Below are 16495 nucleotides of genomic sequence, written 5' to 3' on the forward strand. Positions count from 1 at the left end.
CAGTTACAATCACGTCATGAATGTCTACAGACAGGAATACCATACATATTTTGTTTAAGCCATTGGCAAAGACAAGCTGTTCCACGTGTAGGGCATTTCTTCTATTTCAGCAGCTCAGATACCCATCCATAAGGAACGTGGGCAGTGTGGCATGAGCCCCGGGCTAGGTGTCCCCTTGTCCTAGCACCCTCTACAGTGCTAAAGAAGGTCCAGGCACATTCTGTGCTGGGCAGTGGTCCCCATCTGCCATGGCTCCCTTGGCTCTAATCTGTCCCCTGTCCTTCTCACCATCCCTGAAGTACAAATCTCACAGTGTCACTTCCCTGCCTAGCACCCCTTGGTGATGGCCTCTCTCTGCAAATAAAGCCCAAACTCCTTCTTGTGGCCTCCCAGGCCCTGCTGGAGCTGGCCTCCAACCCTCGTCCAGCTCAGTTCCTGCTACTCCAGCTTCTCATATTCTACACTTCTGCCAGGCAAGATTTCTTACAGGTGCTCACTACATTTTCTTTCTTCTGACCTTTGATTTCATTCATTCATTCATTCATTCATTCATTCATTCATTCACCAAATATTTATTGAGTGCCTAACACGTCAGGACCTGTTCTGGGAGCTGAGGACTCTGCAGAGAAGAATAATAACCACGCAAAACAAAGAGGAAGACCCTGCCCCCTCCCCAAACTCGTAATCTAATAGGGGAGATAGACAATAAGCAAACGAATAATTGTTATCATGTGTCAAGGGGTGACAGGGAGAAGGGGTGGTGGGGGTGCTGTGTTACATAGTATGGTCAGGAAAGGCCTCTCTGATGAGGGGACATCTGAGCAGAGGCCTGAAGCAAAGACAAGGCAGAAAGCTACGGGGCCTCCAGGGCACAGCGACAAAGGGAACAGAGTGTATGGAGGCCCTGAGGCTGAAATGCTTGGTTTGCCCATTTCTCTGCCCTCTTCCACTCCACAAAACCACTCCCGGTAATGGAATTCATTACCAAACTCAATCTGCATTATTCCTAAAATATGGCTGGATAAAGGTCTTAAGGAAAGAGCAGGAAATGAAGAACTGGAAAGGGCAGGTTGAAAAGTAGGGAAGCAAAGCCATCACCTATGAGACAGGGTCGCTGGCAGCAAGTGTCCTCATCAAGGTCAAGACTAGGAACTGCAGGCTTGGAAACACCCCAGCACCCTGACTCCACAGCGCCTCCTATGTGTGGGTTTGGAGGACCAACTGGGAGTTATTTTGGGAGGCAGCACCGAGTGGAGAGGTGTGCATGCCCCTTAGGTGCTGTATAAACTCAGGCGAGGTAACTAACCTCTCTGGGCCTGAACTTCCTTATCCGTGAAATGGGGATCTTAGCAAGGCCTTGCTCTTGAGGTGGTGATGTCCGGGGTCTGCAAAGCTCCCATTGCATTGCTGGGCCCATCACAGTTGCTCAACACATGCTGGTTCCTTTGTTTTCTTCATCTCAAAGGCCCTGGGTGTGCGCGGATCCTGTGGCTCGTGTGAGGATAGAGGACTGTGAAACAGCTTTCATGCAATGGGACCGGAAGGACAGGGATGCAATCTGTCCACCCCCAAACGGCCAAATCAGCCTCCCCCACCTAACCTGCTAGGTGTTTTCCCTCCTGCTGTTAAAATGTAATATCAATGGGTGCAAACCCTCAATTATCCACACTATTAAAGGGAGGAGCTGGAAAGAATAATCCAGAACAGTAGCTTCTCACCTCCAAATTATCAAACAATGGGAAGAGAAGGAGATTGGAATATTCAATCTGATACTTCTGTGTGGAGGTGTTATCCTCGAGGCTGGGGTGGGGGGAAGGTCCCCCCAAGGAAGAGGAAGTAGGAAGGCATGTGTCCTCTCAAACGCCAGGGCAGGGGCCAGTGGAAGAAGTTCTGATGGGCTCACCTGACCTAGACCCATGGGAGGGAGGCAGATGTGAACATCCAGCTACAGTCTCTGCCAGAACAGTGGTTAAAGGCGGGCCCTCCCACCTCCCATCCAAACAGAGGAAACCACATTCCCGTCCCCACCAGTGCCTCAGGGGCCATTATGGGAGGGGCTGGCAGCGGCTGGCAATGGCCCCGGGTGAGCCATGTTTGGGTTTAATGGGCTCGCCCGCCTTGGGCACAGATATGGCAGGAAGGGTCAAGGCTGGGGCATCCTGCAGCCTCCCACGAAAAGGGCGTTTATCAACTGAAGACCTGTGTTAATAGGTGTTAAATAGAGTTCAATGCAGAAAATTGAGAAGTAATGAGACTCGGAGCCAAGAGAATAAATTAAGAGGTGATCACATGGCTGCGGGAGCCACCACCTGAATGTTGAGAAGGAAGAGCTTGGACCATCAGAGAGCCCTGGGTCGGGGAAGAGGTCAAAAGGACGAGCCACTGCACAGGAGGCTGAGGCGTGGTCAAAAGCAATTAAGGAATTACCATATTTCATCGGTTCTAGGGCACGCATTTTTCCATTTTTTAGTATCTTTGAAATTGAAATATGTTTTGTAATCAATAGCATGTCATACTTCAATTGGCAACATGTTTTTCTTTCTCTGTGGTACATCAAATCGAGCTATATCTTCTAACAGAGGGTATCTCAGATTCAGCGGAATACGGTCCCAGATACCTTGAGCGAATCTCTTTCCTTGTTGGGGTCTTTTACATGGGCGAGATGAGCACCTGTTGTCAACTCCATCTTATTTAATCATTGTTTATTGAGCATCCACCACATGTCGGACCCTGGGCTAGACACAGCTGTCAACGGTGATCACAACAGTCCCCATGTCTGCTTTCTGAGTGTATTAGGAATGCCCAACAGGCGTTGTTTGTGCCCGGTGAGAATCGCATGGAGGAGGGATTATGAGTGTCTTCCTATGACAGGGGCGGTCACCCCCCCCCCCAAAGGTTACTAGCCGGCTGGGCTAGGAGCCGATTCTCCCTCCCAGACCTGAGCCTGCAGCCTCAGTGCTCCCCATCACTCCTCTGCATGTCCCAGCCATCCGGAAGCACACATGGGCATGGAGAAGGTGAAGGAGGAACAGGATAGGTACAAGCGATGCGTGGGATGGGGGGAGATGGGCCCAGGGCTGAGAGGCCATGTCTGCACCACCGGCAGCCTGTGGGTTTGGGTTAAGCAGAGACTGGGAGGAGAACAGAAAAAGGAACAAAGTGGTGGTGCAGGGGGGAAGTGGGTGGAGGAGTCTGAGGAATGTAGGGGAGACAGAGACTGGAAAGAGTCCAGTGGGGTCAGAGGAGGAAGGGGATGGAGGTAAGTTTGATGTCCAGGGCTTTCATGACTGGAGGGGGTTTGCTCTCCATCCTGGAAGCAATCGGAAGGTTTAAGTGAGAGCTCCCCTGAGATCCTTGCACCCCAGCATCTAACGATTTTCTGAATCTTTTGTTGGACCAAGAGTGACTACAGACTCTTAAGAGGAAGGCTCTGGGGCAAGGCCCCCTTGTGCAGTCGTTCAGGCTGAGTACAAAAAGTGAGTGCAGGGGTTCTTGGGTGGCTCAGTCAGTTAAGCGTCTGACTTCGGCTCAGGTCATGATCTCACAGTTCATGGGTTCAGGCCCCGTGTCAGGTTCTGCGCTGACAGCTCAGAGCCTGGAGACTTATTCAGATTCTGTGTCTCCCTCTCTCTGCCCCCTCCCCCTCTTATGCTTTCTCTCTCTCTCTCTCTCTCTCTCTCTCGCTCTCGCTCTTAAAAAAAAAAAAAAAACAGTGAGTGCAAAAGGGTGCCCAGACAGAGGGGTGATGAGAACCAAAATCCAGCCTCTCCTCTATCCACTAAGCCATATGCTCACAGGGCAGTGTGCCCTCAGGGTGGACACTTGTGCTAATTTGCACAGAAGCCCTATATGGACTAGCAGGGATCCAGATTAGCAGAGACAAGCATTAGCTACCAGGGCAATGTCCCTGTTGCGTGCCACGCCTGGGACTCAGGTATCATGGTGACAGAAGAAACAAAAAATAGGCGGCCTTCCTTGCTCTTGAAGACCCACAAGGCTTGACCAAAGGCTTTGTTGGGAAATAATTTTTTTCACGCCCACAAAACACACCAGGCCCTATTATAAGAGCTTCCTTTCACTGAGTGCCAACTGTGTGCCAAATGTCATGCTAGGTGCTTTCCAGATCTTTTCACTAATGCTCACGCTCCTCTTGAAAGGAAGAGTGGGTTATCCCATTTTCCATAGGAGGGAGCTGAGAGGTTCGGTGCCTTGCCCGAAGTCACACAGTGGGGACAAGGCAATGATCTCCAGAGACCCTACCAGGCAGGAGAGCAATTTTCTCCATGCAGTAGAGGAGTTGGTATTTATTGAATAGAGACTCTGTGCCAGGCATTTTATATACATTAACTCTTTTAGTCCTCATTACAATCCCTTGAGGGGGGCATTACGGATTCTCTTTGGCAAAAAATCAGCTCAGGGAGGTTGGGAGACTTGCCTAAGTTCTCATAGGTAACCAGCATTTGAACCCACCACTTTCTGACCCCTGTTCCTTTGCCCTTCCCCCTTCCAAGAGTCTTAGGTCCCAGAGCTCTTTAAAGGTGGGGGCTCCTTATGCATGCATATTCCTCGAAGCCTACCTTGAGACCTGGCATAGAGCATCTGTGGCAAATATTTGTTGAATGCATGATGAATGAATGAATGAATGAATGAAGGCAGAGAACTAAAGTGGATGTCCACCTTACCTGCAGGTAGTCTGGCCACCTGAAAAGGCTCCTTCCCCTTCATCACCGTGTCTTCTAACACACTGACGTGAGGAGGGTCAGGGCACTAGAGTTTGGTATGATATCATCGTCAAATTATGTTAATGCTCTTCCCCAAAGGGGGGAAATATCACTGTGCATGATGAACTGTTTGTGGAATTATTGAGGACGTGATATGAAATTCATCCTGATTCCCCACTTATTGAGACGTGCTGCCCAATTTGTCTCAAATGTCACATCTCTATGTATTAATTTGCTACTCCACAGTACTGATTAAAAGGAATGTTCTCCAACTCCCAAGGCAGAGCCATCAGAAATGGAGCAGGTTCACTCAGGAAGCACCATCCCTCCTGGGCAGAGGAAATGGACATTCATTGCCTCCCACCCTAGAGGAGGCCTCACCAGGCCTGCTGTTCTGGCCCAGAGCAGGCTGAATGGTGCAAATTGCATATATATATATATATATATATATATATATATATATATATATACACACACACACACACACACACACACACACACAGTTGAATAGCTTCCATTAGCCCAATTTTGAAATGTCTGCATAATGTCCCAGAATTGGGAAACCCTTTCAGAATGAGGAAATTGTCCAAGAGGTAGAGACTGGGAGATGGGGAATCAGCAGGCCTAATTATAGGAAGGAATAAAATCAGGAGGGCCCATTTCTGGACCCCAGTTTCCCTGTGTGCACAGTGTCATGTTCACCTTCAACCCTGCTCCACCTCCAAAAGCCACGAAAGCACGCCCTGGCCCGAAGTTCGCTACAAACCCGCCTCTCCTCGTCTAGCACCCAAGGGAGCTCCATCTTTGTTCTTCTGTCCCCTACAGACGTGTCTATCTGACCCCCAGGGGTGACACTGCTGACCTTCCACTGGCAGCAAAAGCACACGAAGGTGTTCTTTCAGAAGTAACACTGTATTGAGTGCGTCCTCCTCCTCCCCTGTTCTAGTGCCCTTTGGGAGTACAGGTGGATGGCGGCAGAGGGGGGGAAACCGTGGTTGTGAAGGTGAGGCTCGGTTGAAAAATCAGCAACTGCACACAGTAGGCACTCAGTAAATATTAGCTCAGTGAATGAAAGAATCTCTACCATCAACTTTATGGGTGATGTCAGCCCCTCTGGGATCATTCTTTCAGGTGGACTAGTGGTTCGTGGGTGGGCTTCAGGGCATATGAATTAGATGAAAGGAAATACAGGGAAGTGGTGTGTTTGTGTGTGTATGTGCGCATGTGTGTGTGCACACATGTGCATGTGTGAGCATGCATGTGTACACGTGTGTGTGCACGTGTGTCTGCAAAGACAGTCACAGCTTTCAAGTTCATGACCTCGATCCCCAATGTATAGAGCCTGCTGGACGTGTTATGAGCATATTTAGTTCTAGAGCCAACCCTCTCTGATGGAAAGAGCAGAGGTCATGAAAAGGCTAAGCTCCCGGCCTTGACCTGGACAGTTCTGGTCCGCCTGGTGGCAGGACCTGAGGCCTCATCCCTGTCCAGTGGGTGCCCTCACAGGCAGTCCTGGTGCTCACGGTGATGGACAACTCCGCCCCTTTCCCAGAGAGGCCACGGTCTGTTTGTAGACTAGACACAGCATGAGGGTTTTAGGCAAACTCAGGAGCCAGGGGACTGAGGCAGAGCTGGGGCTGTGACCTCTGGTGATGACATTATCTTTTCTTCCATCTCCTGAAATAGTCCCAGGCAAGTGAGGTTAGCATGAGGGTGATTTCGTTAATCCACTGATATTTATCGAGCAGGGATAATTTGCCAGGCCCTGTCCTGAACACATCGTGGGACTTGTGCATTCTCTTCCTTAGTCTTCACAGCTCTGTGAAGCATATTCTTATCCTGATTTTACAGATGTGGAGGTCAGAGCTCAGAGAAATGAAATTACTTGGCCAAGGTCTCACAGCAAGTGAATGGCAGAGATGGGATTTGATTCCAGATATGGGTGAATCCAGAATCTGAGGTCTCAATCATTGTACTATGCCACCTTTCCCCTTAATGGTTACCAGGGAATTTGCAAAAATAAGGGTCCTTCATCCTTCTAGAATCTGTGGAGAGGCCTGATTTTTAAGGAAGCCTCCTATGTTTTGATAGTGAAATCCCACGATGACAGATTTAGCTAAGCAGAAATAAATACCAGTTTTCAGATCTCGATGATTAAATAGATCTGATCGACTAAGACTTAGCACTCAGGGATGGGCTTTCCTTCGCCAAAGTGTCAGACGGACTGCTCGAGATTAATGGTCCTAAAACGCAAAGGTGCAACCAAGATCAGGCATTTAAAACCTGCAGAGACTCATCTAATTGACATTTCTGATCGGCTTATAATAACTCCTGTTTACCTGCTGAGGAGTCTGGAATAGACAGAAACATCTCCACACAGTCTTTGAGAGTTGTCTGTGGAGAAGGCGAGAAGTCTGGCAGCTAGGCTGGGAGAAATAATACCTGAAGACAAGGCCGAAATATCAGGGAGAGAATCACCGGGGGCAAACTGAGAAGTGACGGCTTCCACATACTCGAAGGGGGAGAATGAAGGACAGACAGGCAAAGCACCGGTGGGGCAGGGAGGGAAACCATCGCAGAAACTAAGACAAACACAACTGAATTCCAGCGGGATTTGAGAGTGCAATGTAAAAATAAAACTCTAAAAGAATAAGATGAACATTTGTATGAATATTTATCTGATTGTGGCATAGAAGAGGCCTTTCTAAGCATGACACCAAAGGTAGATCATAAAAGTAAAAATTTTTTAATTTAAAACCGGTGGCATAAAAACTAAAGCTCCTGCACATCAAAAGGAAACGCATAACTTTAATATCTTTAATATGCAAAAACCACTTACAAAAAAGATAAGAAAAAATACTAGCGCCTCAACAGAAAAATGGGCAGAGGCGGGACAGGCAATTTACAAAATGTTCTACAAAAGGCCAGTAAGTGATGACAGGGGCTCAACCTTCCCCATCATCAAAGAGATGCAAATTATAACAACAAATGAGATTTCATTTTTCACCCATTTTAACCAATGAAAGTGACTTAAAACTCACCAATGTGCAACGTAGGGGGCAGAGGGATAGACCCACGTGTGCTGTTGGTGGAGGTGTATATCAGTATAACCTCTCTAAGAACACTGAAATTATGTATTAAAATGTAAAATCTACCCACTCTTTGACCCAGCAATTGCACTTCCAAGAATTTATTCTAAGAAGATAATTAGATGAGGGTTTAAGTTGTATGTACAAGAATGTTCTTCACCTAAGTGTCCACAGAAGGCTACTGGTTAAATAATTGTGATACATGCAAACCACAATGGCTCCCTCGCTGATACTCATTAAGAAGGACAAACAAAGCAGGGCTACTTTTATTAACATAGAAAAACTCTGTCCTCGTTAACCAGATTACAGAACTGAGCACATAGCATAATTCCCGATATGTATGGATCTGCATTTATGTGCAGGTGCCCATGTGCATGTGCAGAGAGCTGTTTAAATGTACACTCACTGGAATGGCAGAGGTGAGGCTGGACCCTCTGCAGCGGATGGGCAGAGCAGGATGGGGTGGGGGTAGATCTGGAGGTCAGGAGGAGGGGGAAGTGAATGGGGTGAGGACTCCTGGGGACTCTGTGCCGAGAAAGGGTTACTAGAGCCAGCAAATGAATACACAGGACACTCTGTTAAATGTGCCTTTCAGATGAACAATGGGTAAGTTTTTAGTATAAGTATATTCCGTGGAATATTTGGGATATACTTACACTTTAAAATATTCAAGTTTTTAAATCTGAATAATTTAAAATTCAAATTAACTGGGCATCCTGTAGTTTATCTGGCAGCCCTAGCTGAGAGGCTCTGGACATATCTCTTGTGGCCTCCCCCGGGAAGACCCTGACACCAGCCTGGAGGCGCACTGGAGCTGAGGCAGGCTTCCCGTGTCCTTCCCTGCCTCTGACTTAGCTCCAGTTTACCTGCCCATGAAATGGAGTCACCAATCTCTGCCCTACTCCAGGAGTTTGGCAGGGAGTGCAGCACAGAAGGGTATAGTCTTTAGTGCCAGAGAAGCCACGTAAAAACTTCTGGCCATCAGGTAGCCTTAAGCTGAACACAAAACTCTCAAGTCGCGCGCGGCTCATACATCTGTAAGATAGAGATAGCGATGTCGGTCCGCAGGGCCACCGTGGGGATTAAGTGAGATAATGTATGTAAAGTGCCTGGCATACACTCAGAACTCAATACAAGTTGATCCCCTTCCCTCTGGTCCGTGGCCACAGCCCACACTCTCGTCCCTGGGGATTACAAATCAAGCATCTCCTGTCATCCCAGGGGTTAGACGATTGGCCTTTTTGATCTTTCCCTTGAAGTGGCAGCTGCTGTGGGCTGACACTCTTCACCTGACTTCACCTTTCTCCAAAGACCCCCACAGCGGTTCGATTCCTTATCTGTATGTTTCACTCTCCCGATGCGGTGGAGGAGGCAAACTCGCTTTGATAGCAGACTTTCGGGGACATCAGCCAAAGGGAGCTGCCGAGAGCAGGGCCCCGATGTTTGATGTTTTCTTTTAAACGGATGCAGCACTGTCCTGACTAGAGAATGTAAGGGGGCCGTCCTGGCTGGGGGCAGTCCGGGCTGGTAGGGGGGTCTCCTCTGCTGGAGCCTGTCTGTCTGTCTGCCTACGACTGTCTGGCACAAATGACTGAGGCAGACTCCGTGATGGAGGGAGGGGCTGACCTCTCTCCCAGAGAGCCAGATCTTCACAGTCTTTCTGACTACTGGACCTCCCCAGCCCCCTCTAGTGAGGCCCGGGTAGTTCCAAAAAGTCTGCCCAAGGTCAGTGAGTCAGTTATAGGCCTAAGAAGCTAGTGTTTATCAGTCAACCCCCAAATGTGGGATTATCTGGTATCTTGTTGATAAGCCCGGTGACAGACAGGCCCAGGCCACCGTGGTGAATGCATGCAGCACGTGGTTTATTCCCAGCAGAGGCTGCCCCTACTGGCTCCTCCCACCCTCTCCACTTTTTGCCCCCCCCACCCCAACTTTAGGTGTTCCACAAATCGGTGCAGTTCACACTCTTCCAAATGCACCCCCATGGTCCAGTCCCTAGGCCAGATCAGTGAGGTTTGGTGAGAGCCCCAGCCTTGGCCTTTCTGTGGGTGGCTCCCTTGTTAGCACACACATCTATGAGCCACTCTGCCAGGCAGCACAAAGACAGCAGCCACACAGACTGGAGTCAGCAGAAACCCTGCACGGGTGACCGCATGGGGGCTCACTCAGCCACAGCCACCTGTTTGCACTGGTTCAGGGTTTGCCTGGGCCTCGCCTGCAAGGTTTTGTCTTCTTACCACCAATGTCACTGTTATGTGGCTGAGCTAGGGCAGGCCCTTCCTCTGGCCCACTGGTCCTGCAGCATTCTCATGTCTGCACTGCCTCCTCTGTGCCAGGCAGGTAGAAGGAGGGACCCACCAGCCTCTACTCTTTTTCACTATTGTATGGCCTCTTTTGAATCACAGACTCTTGGTGAATGTGATGGAAGCTTTAGTTCAGCTCCTTCCGGTAGAATTTCCGGCAATGACAGAAATGTTCTCTACCTGTGTTGTCCACTGTGGTGGCCACCATGTGGCTATTGAACACTTGATATGAAGCTAGTGTGAGTGAGAAAATGAACTGTAAATTTTATTTAAGTTTGACTAATTTAAATGTAAATATTCCCCTGTGGCAAATGGCTACTATGCTGGATAGCGCAGCCCCAGACTGAGGGTCAACAAACGTTTTCTGTAAAGGGCCAGGGACTAAATATTTTAGATTTTGTAGGCCACATGATCTCTGCAGCAGTAGCTTGACTCTTAAGTTGTAGTACCTACTAGGAGTCATATATAGTACATCAACAAATGGGCTTAGCTGCATTTTAATAAAACTTTATTTACAAAAACAAGCCATGGGCTGGATTTAGCCAGGGGACCATAGTTTGTTGATTTCTGTTCTAGACCTTTTCTTAAAAAAATACACATATCCATTACATTCAGAATTTTGGCCCTAATTTCAAGGGTAGACTCTTCATGTCCAGGCTACATACAACTTCTGATTTAAAAGGCCTCAGCGAATATAACCTCAGATCTGCTCTATGTGGTGGAAAAGTGCTTGGCATTGTTCCGCAGAGGGGACAATGTGGTTAGGAATCAATAGGACACTTTTTCCCTAAAGCCTTATGAAAATCCAGGCCTCAGCTAAATACCTACAATGACTGCTGAGTGAGGACATCGTGAGGGCCCAGCCAGGTCCCCCTGGGTCAGTCCTTCCCAGCATCTCTGCAGGCATCAACTCTGGTGTCATTGACTCATTCCACCACCGTCTCTAAACACAGCCAGTCTCCCCAAGGCTAGTGTGTCATAGAAGGAACTCATGACCAGAGATACTGTAAGGAGTTTCTGAAGAGGCCTCTTCTGAAGAGGCTGTAACTCAGACTTTGAGAGAATTCCTTTGGGTTCAGGGACAAAGATTCAGGGCGAAGATGTAGCTAGAATGACCAAGATTACAGGCTTGATATTGGGAGAAACTGATCGTTGTTTTTGCTTTTGTTTTTGTTTTGTTTTTCTAAAGAAACTGGATTATCTCAAGAGTCCTTTAGAGATACTTAAGTCTTTGTCAGGAGCCCTCAGCTAAAGGAGACTGTGGTTGTGTCAGGAGCCCTCAGTTAAAGTGATCTGGGATTATGTCAGAAGCCCTCAGTTAAAGGCATGCAGAACTTTCTACAGAGCCTCTCAGGAACCTTTGGTTAAGACTAATTGAGACCTTTCTCAGGAGTCCTCAAATGCTGAGGTTGAAGCATCAGACTCTGTCCCTCACACCCCTACTACCAGGGGTGGGCTTTGCCAAAGAGGTAGGACTTGCCCTTTTTCCATGGTGTATTTCTAGCCAGGACAAAGGTGATATCTATTCCCATATTGCTATAGCTTCATTCAAGAAAGCATCACCTATTCTGTAAGTTCTTGGAGGTAAGGGAAAGAAAGTTTTTGAATAACTGGCATGCTTTACTAGGGTGTTATGTCATTACTGCTATTACTTATCATTAGCAGTCTTAAAATATGCCTATTAATGATCTCAACACAAAATAGCAGTGTGGTCTTAGCCAAGAGCAGCATAATTACCTATTAATGAGATGTAAATTTCCTAGGGAAATGACAGAGATCTAGAAGTACCACCTTCTGAACTAATATAATAAAGTTAATAATAATAATAGTGTATAATCTGAAGATATTAGTGTTAATTTGAATGCCAACACCATATTTAAACAAGCCGAGAGAAGTGGAAATTATTTGCATAACTCAAACCAAGAAACCCTAATCTGTGCTATTAAGGAAAAATTGATTGTTCTTTTCTGAATGATATAAAACTGACTCTTTGCAGTCCCTATATGGAGCAGAATTTTTTTCCTGTTACTTATTTTTTTAATTTCTTTTCCTTAGGTTTTCTCTCTCTCTTACTTCTAAAACCAAGCAGAGGCAACTTGGACAATTAAGTCCAATAGAAAACAGAATTAAAAAAAGAAAAACACAACAAAATGCATTTAGGGGACAGAGAAATAGATGCTACCAGGCCCTCAAGATGAATTACCACACCTGAGCTCTGATTTCAATTTTCAGTTTCCTGGGAACATGGCACAGACAATTTAGGTAACCGAGTTACTGGATAGTAGGCAGCCTTGGGGAAGGCGGGAGCTCTGAATCTGAAGCATCCCTTGCCCGCAGCTTAGAGCAGCCTGGCCCCGCCTACGGCTATGCCGACCTGACGCATCAGGTCCCCATGGTGGGGGCCATGAGGCACCTACCTTCGTAGCTGGCATGGAAGCCCTGAGCGCTGACTGCGTAGTCACTGATGAGGCGCAGAGAGAGGGTGGTGGCCACACTGACGATGGTGGCTGGCAGCTGAAAGCCTGTGAGCCTGGAAGACAAAGAGGCGCGATTTAGGGAGAATGACCTCCTTGGGAAGTGAGCGTCCGTTATGCATTTATTGAGTGCTTGCTGGATGCACAATGCTGATTTAGGCACAGGGAGGGATATGAAAGAAGCCTAACATTGGGCATAAGCGAGGAGTCCAAAGACAAAGAGGTGATGGAGCAGAGGTGACGGCAACCAGCAGTCTCCTGACACAGACACGTGGGAGGCCACTTTCCGGAAGCCACGGGCCATCCTGCAACCTGGAGGACCTGTCTCAGGTAGGTCTCTTACTCCTTTCTTCTCTTTGGGTGTCTTCTCCTGTCCCTTCCCTTTCTGGCTCTGGGTAGACTTCACCACAAAGTTACAACTAGTAATTGTCAACAGACAACATTTATTGCATACTGAGGAAAATATACTCAACTATAATTAGCAGAAGGTGGATGCTTCTCATCACAGACTTTATTCTTTAAAAGGAATAAGTCTACCGCTTTTATAGAAATAAGTGCTTATTATTTTTAAAGGATGAAAGCAAAAAGTAAAAAACCCAATGCAATCTAGAAATAACCATTCTTGACAGTTGATGTACAAATAGATGGAGGGATCAATAGATGGGACCATCATCAATGAAATAATTTCATACAAATAGGACCGTACTATACATGCTTTTAAAATTAAAATGCTTAAAAAAATTTTTTTTCTATGAGTTCAGTGAAGAAAAAGAAACAGAGGTGAAATGGAAGGAATTGTTGAACCTGAGATAGTATGTTTTCAGCACCAAAGAATCATTTGTAAAAGATTCTTCTAATGTTAAAAAAATAAAATAAAATAATGAAGCCTTCAGTGAACGCTTGGGAACATATTTTAGGTGAGCACGGCTGGGAACCCACAGGTGACCTGAGTACACACACAGGACGTAGTGAGATGGCCAGTCCCCTGTCTGCCTCTGTCCTTTATCTCCTATCTGAGGCTCACCCTTCCTTCCTGCACCCCTGACAGGGCTCTGGGAAGGAATTCAAGGTTTACCTTTACCTTGATTTTCAAATAGTTTGGGATACATGTGGTGCTCCTGGATCCCACTCTATACCTCCCATTGTCATATAATATCTGGATGCCGATATGTCCCTTAGAATCATAAGCACTGGGTTCAGACAAGTTGAATCAGGTATATGTTAATGCCCACCATGAAAAGCCTTTTGCTAGATGAAGCCCTTGCCCTTCCCACCATCCTAATCTTATAGGATTCCTATTAATTCAAAATAAACTCAAGGAACAGAGAAGGAAAGTGATCGAGCTATGATGACCAAATCAGTTTCAAGATCATGTTCTCTTCCAGTATAAAGGCTCCAAGCAAAAGATGCCTACATTACCCCATATTCTCTCCTCTCCCTGTCCCTGACTTTCTGTCTCCATTTCCCTGACTTTCCAACATGGGTCAGAAATTTATATGTAGGGGCACCTAGGTGTCCAGGTCGGTCCAGCATCCAACTTTCGCTCAGGTCATGATCTTGTGGTCCATGAGTTCAAGCCCTGCATTGGGCTCTGTGCTGACAGTTCGGAGCCTGGAGCCTGCTTCGAATTCTGTATCTGCCTCTCTCTCTCTGCCCCTCCCCCACTCACTCTCTGTCTCCCTCTCTCTCTTTCAGAATAATAAACATTAAAAAAAGAAATTTGTATGTAAAATAGTGAAACCATACATATTAGAAAAAAACAACCTATTTTTTTTATCATCTTATGCTGGGGAAGGTCTTTCTAAGAGTGACATGTTTAGAGGATTCATTTGGGTCCTACCTTCTACCATCATTCTTCTAGGGAGCTGTCACTACGTGGGGTACCCTATGCACTCACTAGCCATAGAACCGGGCAAATGACCAATCATGGCATAGCCCTCATCTTCACGGACTGGTTCAAGGCATGGAGAAGAAGGAGGAAACAAAACCCAAGCAGGGTCATTCTGAGTCCTTCCGTGGGGTAGGATATACAGATTCCGAGTCTTTTAGTTTTGGACTGTAAACCATTAGAATGTAAGCTTGGGACTGTCAGCCATCTTTTTAACATTACCCAGAGCCTAGCTGCTTTCCAAAATGATATCCCACACAGATACAGACAAAGCTGAAAGTAAAAGAAGAGAGACAGAACCCTGATGGTACATTGTTGAGATCCTTGATCTAGCCATGCAGAGACATCTACCTCTGCAGTACCTGGTTACACGAGCCAACATTCATCCTCTATTTGCTTGCTTCCTTCCTTCTATCCATCCATCCATCCTTCCTTTTTTTTTTTTGCTGTTCTCAAGCTAGTTTGATTTGGGTTCTACCTCTTGCAATCTATTGCTGACGGACACAGCATGAAGCCCCAGAAGCATTAAGGAAAAATATCGGTTGATTTAATTATGTGAAAATTAAAAACATGTAGCAAAGCAAAATAAACTAAATAAATAAAATAAAATAAAAAAATAAAGAGAAAAATACAAACTGGAAAGAATTCATAATCTATAAATAACACTTACAAATCAACCTGAAAAAGATGAACAAGTATAAAGGAAAATGACAAAGGATTAAATAAACAAAAACAGATAAATGATCCACATACTTAATACTAAAAGTATGGAAACCAGGGGCACCTGGGTGGCTCAGTTGGTTGGACCTCCGACTCTTGATTTCAGCTCAGGTCATGATCTTGCCATTTTGAGATTGAACCCCTCATAGGGCTCTGTGCTGGGCATGGAGACTGCTTAAAATTCTCTCTCTCCCTCTCCCTCAGCCCCTCCCCTGCTCAGTCTCTCTCTCTCTCTCTCTCTCTCTTTCACACACACACACACACACACACACACACACACACACAAAACAAATGAAAAACAATATGGAAACTAAATCCACAAGACTCATTTTTCACCTTTCAGATTGACGAATATCCAGAATTGGCAAAGGTTACAGAAAACAGATCCTGTGGCTATCAAAAGGATGATAAGGAAGTACTGCAAATCATACACACACATTTGACAAATTCGATGAAATGGACCAGTTCCTTGAAAAGTGCCAACGACTGTAAGTTTCCCAGTATGAAACAGATCATTTGAAAAGCCTTATCACTATTAAGGAAATTGAACTAGTAATTTAAAAAATCCCCAAAAAAGATACACACCAGCCCAGATGGTTTCACTAGAGAATTCTACCAAGCATATAAAGAAGAATTAACACCAATTCTACACAATCTCTTCCAAAAAATAGAGAAAAGAAGGAACACTTCCAAACTCATTTTATAAGATCAGTATCACCCTGATACCAAAACCAAGAGAGTACAAATCAAGAAACTAAAGACCAATATCCCACATGAATATAATCACAAAAATCCTTAAAAATTATTAGCAAACAGAATTCAGCAATATATAAAAATAATTATATACCATAACCAAGTGGAGTTTATTCCAAGGATGTAAGGCTAGTTTAATATTTGAAAATCAGGGCCACCTGACTGCCTTAGTAGGTTAAGCATCCAACCTTGCTTTCAGCTCAGGTCATGATCCCAGGGTCATGAGATCGAGCGCCGTGTAGGGCTCTACACGGACAGAGAGGAAACTGCTTGGGATTCTCTCCCTCTCTCTCTCTGCCCTTTCCCTGCTCTCTCTCTCTTTCTCTCTCTCCCTCTCTCAAAATAAATAAATAAACATTTAAAAATATATTTGTGGGTGCCTGGATGGCTCAGTTGATTGGGTGTCCAACTTTGGCTCAGGTCATGATCTTGTGGTCCATGAGTTTGAGCCCGACATCGGGTTCTGTGCTGACAGCTCAGAGCCTGGAGCCTGCTTCAGATTCTGCGCCCCACTTCTCTCTGCCCCTCCCCCACTCATGTTCTGTTT

The 16495-nt window shown here is 46.2% G+C and overlaps 1 protein-coding gene across 5 annotated transcripts in view; it reads right to left on the reverse strand.

Annotated features, from left to right (window-relative positions):
* The window catches only part of CSMD2 (CUB and Sushi multiple domains 2), a 595308-nt gene that overhangs the window by 475507 nt on the left and 103306 nt on the right, over nucleotides 1-16495 (reverse strand). For all 5 annotated transcript variants that reach the window (XR_008293800.1, XR_008293801.1, XR_008293802.1 and 2 more), the window contains exon 3: nucleotides 12531-12643. Coding sequence is in view for 2 of the 5 variants with exons in the window: in XM_027059738.2 (XP_026915539.2) it covers nucleotides 12531-12643 (113 nt within the window). In the remaining 3 variants the exon portion in view is untranslated. The remainder of the gene's footprint in view (nucleotides 1-12530; nucleotides 12644-16495) is intronic.

The sequence above is a fragment of the Acinonyx jubatus genome, chromosome C1 (assembly GCF_027475565.1).
Source record: "Acinonyx jubatus isolate Ajub_Pintada_27869175 chromosome C1, VMU_Ajub_asm_v1.0, whole genome shotgun sequence".
Lineage (NCBI taxonomy): Eukaryota > Metazoa > Chordata > Mammalia > Carnivora > Felidae > Acinonyx > Acinonyx jubatus.